The sequence below is a fragment of the Protopterus annectens genome, chromosome 2.part1 (assembly GCF_019279795.1).
Source record: "Protopterus annectens isolate FY-2018-M chromosome 2.part1, PAN1.0, whole genome shotgun sequence".
Classification (NCBI taxonomy): domain Eukaryota; kingdom Metazoa; phylum Chordata; order Ceratodontiformes; family Protopteridae; genus Protopterus; species Protopterus annectens.
In genome coordinates, this window is record NC_056729.1 from 952,718,043 (window position 1) to 952,734,579 (window position 16,537).

Sequence of the window (16,537 nt, forward strand, 5' to 3'; positions counted from 1 at the left end):
GCCCCAAGGGACGCACTCGTACACTATTGGCCTCCGGGTCTCCTCTATGTATTCCCACCAATTCCCTTGATACCCAAAGAATTACAGAAAGCAAAATCCCTGGGAAAGACCATTATTCTAATAGATCCTCATTGGCCTCATCAGATTTGGTTCCCCTTCCTTCGAATTCATCAATTGGAAGACCTTTGGATTCTGGACCCAGTTCCAGATCTTCTGACGCATTCCTCGGGGGCTCTTCATCCCTCTCTTCAGTCCCTGAAATTGACAGCTTGGCTGCTCCAGTTCCCAACATAGCCAGGTTCCATAACCTCTCAAATGAAACACAGCAGATACTGATATCTTCTCATAAGTCCTCTACTAGGAAAACTATATCTTGGCAAATGGAGAAGATTTTCTATATGGGTCTTTCAAAATAACATTGATCGCTGTCAAGCCCCTATTGCCTTCATATTAGAGTTTTTAACTATGCTTTTCAATAAAGGAGCTGCAGCAGCAACAGTTTGGGTTCAACTTGCTGCTATCTCTAACTTTCACCTTGGCTTTGAAGGATTAAACATTGTCACACAAACTATCCAAAGCCTTTCTCAAAGGGACTTTTCATCTCAAACCACCTGTGAACTCCCCTTGTACTCCTTAGAATCTAAATTTTATGCTTTCAAGCATTATTCTCCCAGCCTTCGAACCAGCTTCCTTATGTGATTTGAAATAATTGTCATGGAAGACTATCTTTTTAGTAGCCATCACCTCTGCCCGTAGAGTGTCAGAGCTTCAGGCCTTGTCCATAAAACCTCCTCATTTGATTTTCCATGCAGAGAGCGTCCCTGTGAACAAATCCTTCATTTTTACCCAAAGTTTGTACTGAATCGAACCTTAACCAGATCATAGATTTGCCAGTGTTCTTTCCTAAACACACCAGCAATCTAGAGTATATGCTGCACAAACTTGATTCACATAGACAGCTCCGATTTTACTTGGATAGAACAAAAGAGTTCAGAAAATCAGACCAGCGTCTTGTTTCCTTTTCAGATTTCAGAAAAGGTATGCCAGTAGCAGAAACAACACTGTCTAAATGGTTATCTGATATTTGTTTATTCAGCTTCTAATATGCCCTTACAACACAAAATTAAGGCTCATTCTACCAGAGCAGTGTCCACATAGGTTCATAGGTAGGTACTAGGCTATCTGCCCGAGGGCATTTATAAGCCTAGCCAGAGTGTGTCGGCTTTCGCCGCCCCATTGATTAATTAACTGATCCTCTGTCAAGCAGAGCCAATGAAGTGATCCCAGGGGTGTATTTTCTGTTACCCATCCACTCGTCAAGGTTTCTCATGGAGTGTTAGTGAGGGGGCTCTGCCTGATGTAGTTTGGAATTTTGTTCCAAAGCATGGAGAGTCTCTGTGACAGGAATCTATCCCTCCAGCATGTTCTATTTATTGTTGTGGCAAGGTTTAGCTCACTAGAGCGCATGGCTCACAGTGACTTGGATTTCTTTAGGTGGAGCATGTCCATCATTTCTGAGTTGGACATGGCTTTATAAGTCAGGCAGAGATCACCTCTGAGTAAGCGATATGCTACTGAGTACAGCCGGAGTTTTTTCAGTCAGGCTGCATAGGACATATGTTTGAGACCAGTAATCCTCTTGGTGAGGTACTTTTGTGGTCTTTCCAGCTGTTGGAAGTGTCTTGTGAGGTACATCCCAAATGGGGCATTGTACTCTATGATGGGTTTAATGAGTGACGCGTAGAGGGGCAGTATAACCTCTTTGTTTCTAGATGCAAACCCTTTAGTAATTAGATGGGCCACACAGAAGGATTTCCTAACTACTTTGGCAATATGATTGTCAAAAGAGAGATTACGATCTACCTGGGTCCCCAGATCTTTTATTACCTCTTCTGCATTAAGGAGGCTGCCACCTATGTGGTAATTCGTGGGTGTTTTGTTTTTCCCAAACTATGCATTTTTTGGCATTTAGCTTGAGGCCATGACTTTGACACCAGGTGTCCGTCTTAGTAAGGCCCTTTTGGAGGATGTCCGTGTCAGCCGGAGATTCAATTATGGCTCCCAGTTTGCAGTCATCGGCGAACTTGGTTAGCCGTAGTCCTCCTGTGTTTGTCTGTACTTCTGAGAAGTATATGCTGAACAGTAGGAGTCCCAGGACCGAGCCTTGAGGGACACCACTTGTGACTGGTTTAGAGTCAGACCTGGAGCCTGCTATTCTTACCGTGTGAGTTCTGTCTGTAAGCCAGTTGGCAACCCATCTCGTGACGTAGGAGTTTATGTTCAGGCTGGTGAGTTTTTCTGTAATACCCGAGTGGGGAATGGTGTCGAAAGCCTTGGCGAGGTCAAGGTAGGCTGTGTGAACCACTTTTCCCTCGTCTATGGCCTTGGTGACTGTCTCGAAGAAGTCAATCAGGTTTAGTAGGCATGATCAATACGGATTCAGACCCCATCATAGCACTATGACTGCCCTCCTTTCCTTCCTTGAAACTGTGAATAAAGCTAGAGATTCTGGCTTCACTGTAGCTACCATCCTTCTCAATCTCTCTAAGGCCTTCGACACTATCTCTCATAACCTAGTTCTTACTAAACTAGCTTACCTAAACCTCTCACCCTCTTCCCTCAAATGGTTTACCAGCTATCTCTCCAATAGGCAACAAGCTGTCAAATGGAAAAAGGCCACTTCCTCCTTCCTCATCACCCCCATAGGTGTCCCACAAGGTTCCATACTGGGCCCCCTCCTCTTCAACATTTTCATTAATGACTTTTACCGCTCTATCCCTCTTGCTAACGTTATCCAATATGCAGATGATTCCACAATCATCTATGCTGCCCCATCCATCCCAACTCTTTTAAAACTAACTCAAGATGCCTTCTCTGCCACAGAACAATGGATGAAAGACAACCATCTAGCACTCAATGCTGCTAAAACTAAACTTATGATTTTTACCTCCTCTAAAACTAAGAATTTCGATCGAAATTTATTCTCCATCACCAGCCAAAATACAACACCTCTTGAGCTGGTATCTGAAACCAAACTACTAGGAGTTCAAATAGATGACAGGCTCAAATTCAACTCCCATCTACTACTAAACATAAAAAAAACCCACCAAAAACTTGGCATGCTCTACCGACACAATCGGTTCCTCACCTCAACTACTAAACTTACTCTCTCTACTACATTTCTCTTACCCTCCCTTCTCTATGGAGCCCCTCTTCTAACAAACCTACAATCATCTCTCAAAACCAAACTGTCCTCTTGTTACAATAAAATAGCCAGATTCGCCAGTAGCAACCAATCATCAACCCATCACTGTGAATCTCTCCACAAACTCAACTGGCTAGAACTACCAAACTACCTCTCCTATACTCAGCTCACCTATGCACACAAACTCATTTTCCAGCCATCCCTCTGTCTCTCCCTCTCCACTACCTTTAAAATGCACCACACTCAAAGACTTCTCAGATCAAACAATCAAAACCTTATAGAAGTTTACAGACCCCTCCACCCCCCAGGACAATACCTCCTGTCACACTCTCTAGCACGCTTATGGAACTCCCTTCCCCCCTCCATTCGTACCATTACTAGCCTGCCATCCTTTAGAAAATCACTCCACTCTCATCTAACTTCCACATGGGAATGCTCCTGCTCCCATCCATCATAACCTATACTTTACTTCAACACTTTTTCCTTTCCTTCTCTCAAATCCCAGGTAACAAATTCTAGCTTGCTTCTATTATACAACTCCTTACTAGTATCTAGCAATTCCTTACCCTACTGCATCTAACTACCTATCCTCAATCCTACTAGAGAAGAAAAAAAATTATACTTTTAACATTATTAACTTTGATTGAAATACTTTTGATCAGTCTGTTTTACCTCTGTAATCTTCATGCAATCTATGTGTGTATATTAATCTTAGTTTGTTTACCTCTGTAATCTTCATGCAATCTGTGTTTGTATATTAACCTTTGTGTAATCTGTACGAGGAGCTTTTCTCCCCAGGACTCCATTGAAAACGGGTTCTTCAGGCCCAATGGACTATCCTGGTTAAACAACTGCAAATAAAATAAATAAAATAAAATAAAAATCTGCCCGTAACAAAGCCGAACTGGGTCGTGTCAAGTGTTTGGAAGTTCCCAATGTCTTTGTTAATGAGTTCCATGATGATGCACGCCATAGCCTTGCAGACCAGGCTAGTCAGGCTAATGGGGCGATAGTTACCAGGGTCAGTTGTGGCCCCTCCTTTGTGGAGAGGAATAACCGTTGCTGTGCACCATTCTATGGGCACGTAGCCTGTGGAGAGGCTGAGGTTGAACAGCGTGTTTAGGTGCGGGGTTAGTTCGTTCTGTAGTTGGTGCAAGACGCAGCCTGGGACACCATCTGGTCCCATTGACGCTGTGTTTTTGGCTTTTGAAAGGGCTGTTTTCACCTGTGCATCTGTGATTTTTGGGGCACTACACTTTTCCGGTATTGTTGTAAGCCCTTTTGGAGGTGAGAGGGGGGTGAAGTTTGCACTGAATCTATCTGCCAGGATGTTGGCAATATCAGTAGGTTCAGTATATTTTGTGCTGTTTTGCACTAGTTCAGTGCATATCTGCGAGTTGCCGCTTAGATTCTTAACATAGCTAAAGAAGGCTTTGTGGTTCTTTTGAATCCTTGGCTATTTTTCTTTCAAAGTTAGCCTTGGATGATTTCATGAAGGACCTTAGTTTCTTACTGATACTGATCAGGGATGTCTTTCCTTCTTAGGATTTGCTTTTTTTCTGAACTAGTTTCCTCCTCCTCCTATTGTATAGCCTGTTTATGGCAGGGGTCCACCAAACTGGTTTCCTTCTCTTAGAGGAGTGAGTCTTGGTTTTGCTAGGGATGGCACAATCCATGCATCCTTGTAGGTGCTCATAGAGTGCATTTGTAAAGGTTTCTGCATCTTGGGCAGCGTTATCCTTTAGCGCGGGGGCAGTGAAACTTACCACCTCTGTCTTAAGTAAGGTGAAGTTTGCTTTAGAAAAGTTTTTTACTGTGGTTTCCTTAGTTTGGGGGTGGTGGTAAGGTGTGGACATCCAGAGTGATTAGTTTATGGTCTGATCTAACCAGTGACAGGTTGACCGCCGGTGTGGGACACTTGTCGCCCATGTTGGTGATGACCAGGTCCAATATGTTTTCACCTCTGGTAGGGGAGTTTACCAGCTGATCCAGGGCATTTGAGTTGATGAATTCCAGGAAGCGCTGGGCCTGGGAGTTTTCCCAGTGAATGGTAGGGTAATTGAAGTCGCCCAATATCAGGGTGTTCGGTAGGACCCTCATGTTTTCCAGTGTCTCCAGAAAGGTGGAGTGGTGGTCCTGGGTCATGGAGGGTGATCTGTAGCAGGCCACAATTTGCATTGCAGATTTGCCCAATGTTAGTTGCACATGGATCATCTCAGAGGTATCATGCTGCACCACTAACCTGGAGGTGTAGGTATCCTTGATGAATCTGGATGCATGCCCTCCTTTTGTGTTTCGGTCCGTGTTCTGTGGCCAAAACTTGTGGTATGAGTTGTAGCCCGGTACTGCTGGGGTGCTCTCTGAAGCCTTGAACCAGATTTCAGTTACTGCACAGATGTCAACATTCTCCATACTGAGGAGTGCTTCGAGCGCGTGCATTTTGAGATTTAAACTCCTGGCTTTGAGTAGCATAACCCTCAGTTTTTTGTTAATTGTGCTGTTTATGGAGGTGGATTTGACTTTTGAGCCTTGCCTAAAAAAGGCACTGTGAGGGCAGCAAGAGCCTTGGCCACTATTTGAAAGCCTAGGGGTGACCGGTACAAGCCATTTCTTGTGAAGCAACTCGGCTTGTCGTGCATGTCATCCCAGGCTGACAGACACTGGATCCCCTTTGAATGACACCATAAGCTTAGCCAATTGTTGAAATTGATCATTTATTCTTCATACTGAGGTATCATTCTTGGTGAGGGCAGGATGCTACTCGGGGTCAGGGTCATATCAGCCTGGACTACATGATCAGAGAGCTCTTCCATGTTTCTTTTCATGTAGTCCAGGGAGGTACGTCTCAGGTTATTCACACCAATATGAACAATGACAGAGTCATATTTGTACTTGTTCTGGAGTGACCTGAGTGCTTGTGTTATGTGGCGGTTTCTGGCTCCCGACAGGCAGCTAACAGTAACCTTCTGCTTGTCCAGCCTAGTGAGTGGGATGTCAGTGTACCTGACTAGAGAGTCCCCTATTACTAGTGTGTTAGGTATGTTATTTCACCTTAAGGGCTGTGATTGTGCAGCACATTGATTTTGTGTTTTATGTGTTGTCTGGTTTGTGACAGGAGGTGCAGGTTGTTTGGGTGTCTACTTTGGAGGTCTGTGATGCTTTTGCAGGTATTTATTTAGAGCCTCCGAGTATGATTTTGTGTATTTGTGTATTTTTTGCCAGTGCTGTTTTAGTAGGTCTGTGTGCGGCTGGAGGTGTGGTGCAAGTGTTAACCTTCTCCTCTTGACTGTCTGTTCCAGTCTTGGGTGGAGATAGCTTAGCTTCCAGTTTGGCTGTATAATTGCATCTCTCGCATATGTTAGTCTTTTGTGGTAGGAGGAGAGGGTTGTCTGTGTACATGAGGCAGTTGTAACATTGCCTTAGGATACCCAGATTCACCAGCTGGACTAGCGAGTACACCTGAAATTGCCCTTTGGTCATGCCTGAATAGTAGGGTGAGCTGCTTAGTCGCTTGGTTGGTGAGGGGTGAATAAAGAGCCTTGCCCTACTGGGCAATCAGTGTCAGGGTATATTAGTACTTGCTATTAGGTCTTAGCAAGTGCTGGGCTGTAGGATGCTTTTTGAGTGCTTAGGTTGAGAGTTAGACTAGTTTTAAGGGAAAAACTGAAGAGGAAACTTAGTGGAGCCGGGAATAATTTAACCGTAGCTAACTGGCGCTGCCCGGTGCGCAAAACCATGCAAACACGGTTTTTATAGTAAGGAAATGAAAGAGAGAGAAATTAGCCCAAAATGGCCAATAAACTACTAACTTCTGTGCTGGAACCACTCCTCCAGGGACAGATAGGTTGCTCAAAGATCCCCTTTCTCACAGGTGAACAGAGAAACTTCCTTCTATCCAAGTTAAGGTATGGGCAACTCAGAAACTAGTATCACAGCCCCGAATTAGGCACTAGCCTGAAAACTGGACTATACTAGCTTGGAAAGGCGGGAAACAAGGAATTTTTTTTTTTTTTTTTTTAAAGATAAGGCAAAAAGAGTAAAAAATACACTTAAAACAGCTTTAAACACCTACAAACGATCAGAAAAGGCTATTGCACTTTAGTGTGTAGCCTACAACAGTTAAACAAATTATTTAAACAAAAATAACTTTTTAAAAGTGCAGGCAGTCAAGTAAGTACAATATGTGAAAAAAACAAGCTTTTAAATCACAATAAACTCTGGAAAATCTGCGTTTAAGCGGAAAACAGTTAAGTACAGCAAGAAAGTACAGAAAACTGATAATCACTCCAAGGTCTCTCTTCTAAGCTAGAAGGCTTGTATCAGTTTACGGCTTTCTAGTGCTTCTCAGTAGATTAGTTACAGGAAAGATGGGAAACAAGCGCAGATGTGGTCTTTTAAACCAGAAAGTTGAAAGAGGCGGACAAACTGTCCAAATGGTCAATAAACTACAATTTCTGGGCCAAGAACCTCTCCTCTCATGGTAGACAGGCTACCTAGTGCTTACCACTCCCACTGATAAGCTAGAAGGCTTTCCTCCAACACAGAAAGGCTTGCGGGGCTCAGAAGCTTACCAACAGTCCTGGATACAGCAACTCTGTATCTGGACTAGGCTAGTTACAGGAAAGGTGGGAAATCAGCACAAGTGCGGCTTTTAAACCAGAGCGTTGAAAGAGATGGAAAAAAATGCCCAAACGGCCAATAGCTACAATTTCTGGGCCAGGAACCACTCCTCTTGTGGTAGATAGCCTACCTAATGCTTACCACTCCCACTGATAAGCTAGAAGGCTTCCCTCCAACACAGAAAGGCTTGGGGAGCTCAGAAGCTTACAAAGAGTCCTGGATACAGCAAATCTGTACCTGGACTAGACTAGTTACAGGAAAGACGGGGAACAAGTACAAACGCAGGCTTTTAAGCCAGCAAGTTGAAAGAGATGGAAAACTGCCCAAACAGCCAAACAAACTACAATTTCTGGACCAAAACTCACTCTTCCTGTAGAGGATAGGCTACCTAGTACTTACCACTCCCACTGATCAGCTAGAAGGCTTCCCTCAAACACAGAAAGGCTTGGGGGGGTCTCAGAAGCTTACTAACAATCCTGGATAAATCAACTCCGTAACCGGACTAGGCTAGTTATAGGAAAGGCGGGAAACAGGCGCAAGTGCGGCTTTCAAACCAGAAAGTTGAAAGAGATGGAAAATAACTGCTCAAACAGCTAATAGCTACAATTTCTGGGCCACGGACCACTCCTCTTGTGGTAGATAGGCTACCTGATGCTTAACAGTCCCACTGATAAGCTAGAAGGCTTCCCTCCAACATGGAAAATCTTCTGCCTTTTCTGCTAGGCTCCCTGTAGACAACATTTGTGCAGCAGCCACTTGGTCAAAACCTCATACCTTTATCACTCATTACAAAGTTGACAAGGCCTCCAGGGACATGGCCTCCTTTGGGTCTACTGTCCTGAAAAAACATACTCCCGTGAGCCACCTGAGAAAGATGGTGTTTGGGATGCTGCCCATCTGTAAGAATGAACGGCGAGATAGAACAACTTCACATAAAGAAGTTATGTACTCACCATAACATTCCATGTGAGTTGTTCATTTCGCCTTCATTCGTACTTTCCACCCTCCTACCCCCTCCAGGGTTTTTCGAGGACCAAGATACTAGATTTTTCCTGGTTGGCCAGTCTTTCTATGGTTCTCTCCTAAAGAGTGATAGAATGACGCATGGTATTATACGCAGCAAACAAGATCTAAAGTTACTCTAGGTGCATCATGGGATATGGACTTGGCCTTGAGCTGTCTGAAGACCTCGAGCTTTGTAGTAGGCCAACTCGGAGCTGAGGATCGGCTCCGAACCCATCTGTAAGAATGAAGGCGAGATGAACAACTCACATGGAACGTTATGGTGAGTACATAACTTCTTTTTTTCACCCCTAGCAAAAATGTACATTGCTGTGATAGTTTTGTCTTCTAAGTTTTTTTGTAAATGTTCAGAAGCATTTCCATTGCAGTTTTACTCTCCTGTTTGTGTTTAGGACTAGATTTTTGGCAGTGTTTAGTATACTAACATGCTGTGGCAGTTCTTTTGCTTTGGGCAGCTTTGCATTTCAATCCCTGAAGTACACCGCAAACATGAATAGGTTTCAGAGGGATCTCACCCGGCATGAGCAAGTCAGCTAAGTCACTTCACTCCATCCCCCTAACTGTCTCCAGTTGCCATAGTCACTATTCAGATCTTTGTTGCATGAATCACAGTTAGGGCTCCATCACTCTTTACACTTCATGTTGTTTTAGGAGTGTTGGCCAAGTGGTATTCTTTCAGAACTAGTACACATTCTTTGTTGTTGAAAATAGTAGTATATGTAGAACATTTAAGCATAATAGATATTCAAAATGATACTGTAGTCTTGCTTTATTTTGTTGTGTTCTGTTAATGCAGGTCCCCATTCTGAAACAGCCAGTGGATGCCAGAATTTGCAGTGTGGATTTCGAGTTTGCTGCCGGTCTGGAGAATAACTTCATGATAAGCTGTCTTTCCTTAAGTCTGCTTTGTGTTACCTGTGCAGACTGCTTTCATGCACTTTACTGACTAGGTCACCTGGTTCAGTCATAAAAAATACATAAGAATTCTTTCTAGAAAAAAAATGTTAAAAATCTCAGATTTAGGTAGATTGTCAATGATTAAAAGGTACATTATACTGTAAGTTTTAATTTTACTTTAGTTCCTGGGTTTTGAGCTGTTATTGAGTATTCAACAGTTTTCTTCAGTTTTAGAGCAAGTATTGCACTTCCTGTAGGACACTAAAGGTTTGTTTTTTATGTATATGTACAGTTAAATGTACTAGGGCATACTATTTATTTTTTGTTTCATCTCTCTTAGAGCATTTGCATTTGCGCTTAACATTTTTTTCAATCTTAGATGAAACTTCCACCAGTAAGAGTTCTATTGGAGATGTTCTGTAAATTGAAGTGAACCTTGGGACCATGTGGAAAGATGGAAAGAGGGGAAGTTATAACTCAGTTTGAAAATTAAAATAATGTAAGATGGTTATTAAAGAACAAAAGTTAAACTTTTTTCAGTTGTATGTTAAAATTGTAACATAGACGGATTTGTCTATCTTCAACTAAAGGAATAAGCCAAAAAATGTATAAAACTATACTGTCACTAGTCTGCTTGGAACTTGTCAAATGCATATGAAAAGGCACTCCTGAGATAATAGAGGACATACTGAGAGTCAGAAACCTACATTGATGTAAAACTCCATCCTAAATAGAAGTTAGTTGTACGTCTTTCTCCTCTTTCTTTATGAAGACAGTTGTAAAGTGTACTATTTTTGCAGGAGAAAAAATGCACTGTCATCCGTTTCAATCCGACATTGACATTGATGTAAATTTAAAGATAGCAAATTAGTAAAATAAATTATTTAATCAAAGTCAGAGCATTGTTGTCATATCTTTCTTTAATTTTGAAGATTTTTATTAATCAGATGCCATATTTTCCAGTAATACTGTAACACAAACATTTTAGGATCATGTTTACAGTACTTGTAAACAGACATTTTACTCAAGAGTTTAACAAGTTTTCAGAAGGAAGGTGCATATAACTATATCTTTCCTGCAAATATACAAATCAGGCAGTTGGAGCATGTTCTCTTGTACACTGTAAGTATGACTGGTCTCTTCTGGGTCATCTGGCAAATTCTCTAAATTGTGGACCATTTTGAGGTCATATTTTTCTTTCCTGTAACAAGCTTGTCAGCCAGGGCCTTTACCCACTGATTCTTCAAAATTTGATATACGTTGTAGTCAGTTGCAGTACTGATTTTTTGGGCATAGCTGCTATGCAGAAGCCCGTGGTCAGCCTTGACTACCTGAGTCTCTTCACCATCCCCCAGTTGATATACCTCCATTTGCACTGGCATCTCAGATATCAGGGTTTATAAAGCTGTGGCCAGTTGGCACCTTCAGTTCTTTCTTGCTGTGTAGTCTGATGCTCAGCAATGTTTTTACTTTGCATTGTCAAGTCACTTTGAATAGTCAGTTCAGACACCTTCAGATAAGTACCCTATTGGGGACATTTTTTCTTTTTGATATTCAAGAAATTAAATCCCTCCTTGTAGGAAACAGATTCTCCACAAAGATTTTTATTCATTTTGCTTATTTTGTCTAGGCCTTCAGCATGACATTGCTAACTGTTAGTACTATGCAGGTTTCAGTTTTAAGACCATTAAGCATACAGCCAAGTTCCCTCAGTTACATGTGGAGTCAGTCAGTGGTGCTAAGGCAGGCCTCTTGCATGCTTCAGCGTATGCTGACTCCCAGGCTCTCCTTCTGAAAAAGCATAGGGATAAATATCCAAATTGGAGGGATGTCAAAGATTCCAAGGACATTTCTTTGTCCAGGCCCTTGACTAAGATTGATGTTGCTGACACAAGTGAGATGCCTTGGCAGCTGCATGGTCTGATCCCTTCTAGACTAGAGTCCTCTGTTGCGACCTCTCCAGAGGCTGCCACAGCTAAGTCCCCTAATTCACAGTCCAACACCAGGCTGACGGTTGGATCCAAATCAGCTAAGAAGACTGTGGCTTCTGATGCCTGCCTGCTGGTGGCCAAGGGTGAGAGAAGTATACCTTTTTTACTGTTAAGGAGGAGATCCCAATGAAGCAGTTTAAGGTCAGTACTGCCCACAACTTGAAGCCTACACTTCCTCGAGACCCTGGGCATCCAAACCTAAGAGTCTTTCATGTTAACACCAACCTTTGCTGTTTAAGCCCATTGCCACTTCTTCCCAAGTCTTTTCAAAGACTTGATAAGGCTGGCCCAGGACTGCATAAAAACCAGGCAACCTACCCTGAGAAAGGACCATGTGCCAGGCATTTCCCATGGGAAAAGGAAAAGGGATGCTCTTCCCTGTTGTGTGATTTAGATTCATGATAATCAGAGTAGGAATCTGCATATGCAGAACATCTCCCCCTCATACTTTTGAAGATACTGATTCTGATGACACCCTGTTCTCAGTTTCATCCCCTGAGGAGTTGCCCTTTGACATCCCTTCACAGGATGCAGGAAGCATTTACTTAGAAATCTACAGAATTCTTTAAGGGCTCAAACTTGTTAGAGAGTTTTTGAACCTTCCCGCCCCTAGACCTTTGGTAGTTCTTCCAGTTCATGTACTCTTAGATGTTGTATGTAAGGGCATCTCTGCAGCCTGACTCCCCTTCCCCTCTCCCTGAAAGCCAGATTACTTCTATAGAGTGCTAGAATCTCATAAGCACCTTTATAAAAGCCCAGTGTTGGATCCATTAGTGGTGTCTACAGAATCTTCTAGTGGAGCTCCTGGGCATACATCCAAGAACTCCTTAACAAATGACAGGGAAAGGAGATTCATGGACCGAATTGGTAAAAAGACTTGTATTTCAAACCCCTTGGCCATAAGGGCTCCCAACTGCCAGTTCTGCATGCTCAAAAACCTTGAGTCAATACAGGAACAGATTAAATACTGGCAGAGGGGATACAAGACAAGAGACTTAAGACAAACATCCAAGATTGGTGTAATTCATCCCGCCAGTTGTACAGACACTCACTCAAATATAGCTATTCTTCTGTTGAATTATGCAATGCAGCTGCTACAGGTTCATTTACTCTTAACATGCTTGGTTAAGACCCCACCCCCTCTATGACCAGATACAAGCTGAGCTTCTTGATGCACCTTTAGACAAAGGATTTCTTTTTGGACCAGCGGTTGAGAAAATATTTGATAAACTTAATAATAAGGGAAAACAAATGAAATCTATCAAAGAAGTGTACATGTACATTGAGTAACAGCTTAATTCTAGCTCTCCCAGTGTGAAGAGAAAGCCACTGGGCCTAAATTTCTGACAAAATTTCAGTAACTGGTTAGCAACTGTGCTGTCTAGGTGCCAGGAAAAAATAGAGGATCTGAAGGAAAATCAGCTACAAAAGGTGACTAAAAAACACTAACTGGGAAAAGTAGGCTGTTCAGCAAAAAGCAGTGCAAGGTCCAGACATGACTTCCAGAATTAGAGGCTAGAGCATGTAGGGAAAACATTTTTCTGTTCTAACCAGAGAAGCTAGAAGGAACAGACTGCATTAATTTTATGAAAATGCAGATAAGCAACTGGACTGGTATTCCATAACAGGAATTGTTAATTGAAAGGGCACATTGTGTGTATGATCCAGACCTGGCTATGAGAACGCAACCAAGACTTTTAATAGTAAAGATGCAATCTTACCACCAGAAGGAGTTGAATCTGACAAAAAATGGCAGAAGGATAAAGTACTAAAAGTGTGAGGCAGCAGTGTGTTTGTGGAGAAAGACTACTCATTGTATACCAAGCAGAAGAGGAGTACATTTTATTCCATTATTCAGTGGATGTCGAGAAGCAGGCATTAGTAAGTACATGCTAAAAGTTTGTCCAACTAAAGTAAACAGAAGGAGATTTTGCTCCTTATTCTTCTTTTAATAAAGACCACAGAGAGACTGTGCCAGTGAAACCTTTTCCAATGTTTCAAGAGAAAATGCTTGGGAGAAGGGAAAAAAAGACATGAGTCAACTAGAAGAATCAAGAATATGTTGGAAATGAAGCAGAGACAGAATTTGGGAGATGGAGATGAACAGGAATAAAACCAGTAACTTGGAAATTGAGAAATGTGGGATTACAAAGCAATAGTTATATTTGTGAAACATGACAGAAAAAGGAAATCTGGAAATATTCAACTTTTGGACTTTAAATTTGTAGGGGACTCACAGTATATGCCTACTTCATGTCATTAATGTTCAGACAAATAGGAGAGGTGAAGAGGAGGCAAAATATGATGTCCTAGCTCGCCTTCATTCTTAACTGGTTGGTTCAGAAACCATTCTCTGTTCCGACTCGACCTTATACAAAATCTCGAGATCTTCCATTAGCTTGTGGCTGCAACCCTACCCCATCATGCCCTAGGGAAGCTCCCCAGATCTCGTTTGCCGCCAAACAAGATCGGGTGCTTCCATACTGGCTTTGGCTAAGTGGAATTTGCCATTTCATTTTTTGGATAATTGTTCATAGATTATTACTGTTTTATATATATATATATATATATATATATATATATATATATATATATATATATGTAGCTAGTGTTTATTGAATAGTTTCAGTGTTTGCTTCTGCTGTTTTTTTGCTGTTGGCCGTCTTTTTTTTTTTTTTCTTTTCTCAAGGCCTTTTCTTTTACCCTATCCCGGCTTAAATTTTACTCTCTTAAGCCCATTTGTGGTTAAATGGCTTCCTCTCCTTTAACTTTCTGGCTTAAGTTAGAGAGCCCTTTTGACCTTAAGCTTTTTCACCTTGTGTTCCTCTTTAAATTACTAGGCAAGCTTGTTTAAATTAGAGGGCTGCCTTTACCTGTTAATTTTAAAGGGCTTTTTTTTCTCCATTTGTACTTGTTTTGTTGTTTCTATAAAGAAAAAAAAAGTTGTAGTACTTTCTTGTAGTTTATTAGCTTTCCTGTTGTTGTTGCTATTTTCTGAGATGTCTGCCAAACAGCCTAAGGATAGTAAACCCTCGGGATTTAAGAACTGTACTAAGTGCAGCCAAAAGATGTCCGTTAATCATGGACATGCAGTTTGCGTGTACTGCCTCAGAGCAGTGCACCTTCAGGAGTCTTGTGCCATATGCCACTCCTTTATTCACAGGGTACTGCTGGAGAGGAAGAATAAACTGATTCTCAGAGACTTATTGAAGACCCCTTTTAAGAAGCTATTGAAGAAGGTCAGGGTCCTTCAAAGTTGGGCCATTCCCCCTCTTCTAAATCAGACACATTGGGGAAAAGTTCACCTTCCTCGGAGGCTCAGTCGGAGCCAACAAAAAAGTTCATCTTTGGACCCGAAGACTGTCGGGCCAGAAAAGCCTTCTACCCCGGCTCCTTTAGTTTCTGAGCCACTGGGTTTTCATGTACAGAACCAGTCCCCAGAATTGGAACCAGCATCTCCAACCTTAAGAGCTCTCTCATACTACAGAGTTCCAGATGATCTTCTCCATCCACTCAATCCTCCCGGAGCCTCTCTGGTGATGTGGATCATGTGGTGTGGAGGCTATTGAAGACACCTGTGCTTGCAAAATTGTTGTCAGATCTAACCCAGAGGGTTTTGGAACTGACCATGCCTACCCTTTCACCATAGATTCCTCTTCCAATCTGATCCCAGATTGTCTAGAACTGGTCATAGTGGAACCGTTGGAGCAAAGCCCTATTCGAAGATCTTCAGACCCGACTACTCCTCCACCATCCTCTGTTCCGTCTGAACTCGAGGAGTCTAGGAGCAGACTCTCTCTGGTCGGGTCCAGGGAGAAGAGTTGGATCAAACAGTTGTCTGATCTGAACTTGCCTCTCGGGGCTTCGGCGTGGGTGACCTCAGCTCCTACATCTACCTCAGAGCTAACCCCCTTGGTTCCGGGGATACCTTCTGGTTCTTCTGAGCCGGGGGTTTCCTCTGATCAGGGGTGGGGAGCATTCAAGCTGATGAGAGTGCTGTCTCCACAGACAGGTCCACTCTCAGGTCCGGACATTCTTCCCCAAAGGCACAAGGGTCTGTTTCGGCACCACTGCATCCACAGAGATGTGGAGACCCTAGGCATCAGGATGCCCCATTGGGTGAACCCCTCTTTTCCGAAACCTCTCTGGAATACCCTTCTGAAGAGGTCCCACGTAAGAGACTTTCCAAGAGGAAGCATTTAGACTCCCCAGAGTAGTCCATCACATCCGATACAGACCTTGATAAGTCATGAGTCCTCATGGTCACCCTGTGAAGATATCTCCTTCGCAGACATCCTGGAAATACTTAAACGGAGAGGCAGCTGGAAGCCCATCAACCCTTCTGAGGAGGAGTCTCTATACCTGAAAGCTTTTGGATCTCGCCCTTCCACCACTTGGGTGTTTCAGCCATTGGATGAACTGATGGACCTAGTTTGTTGAAAGACGTGGGAGTCTCCAGACTCAGTGGAGCCTGTTCCTCGGAGGCCAAACAAATTCATAACATCCCCTACAGATAAGAGTTTTCATACAAAAGGTGTCCCAGTAGATGTTACGGTGGCGGCCACCAAAAAGGAACATTCGGAGACGTCCCCTTCCGTCCATCTGCTGAACAAACAGTCTCATATGATGGGCAGATATGGAAAGCGCACCTTTTCTTCAGTGACCTTTGCACTCAGATTGCTGAATTATCTCACCCACTTTACCAGACTTCAGAGAGATCTCCTGAAGGAGCTAGGAGAAACTCTCCAAGGTTCAGTAGCTGAGTGGGGTATCAGCAAAGGTTTCCTCTCAGCTCTCCACA

General features: G+C 42.8%; 1 protein-coding gene across 1 annotated transcript in view; it reads left to right on the forward strand.

Moving 5' to 3' along the window:
• FBXL5 (F-box and leucine rich repeat protein 5) overlaps nt 1-10,642 on the forward strand; it is a 2,105,165-nt gene extending 2,094,523 nt beyond the window's left edge. The window contains exon 11 of the mRNA XM_044062581.1: nt 9,645-10,642. Coding sequence (XP_043918516.1) covers nt 9,645-9,721 — 77 coding nt within the window. The 3' untranslated portion in view covers nt 9,722-10,642. The remainder of the gene's footprint in view (nt 1-9,644) is intronic.
• The last annotated feature ends 5,895 nt before the right edge of the window (nt 10,643-16,537 follow it).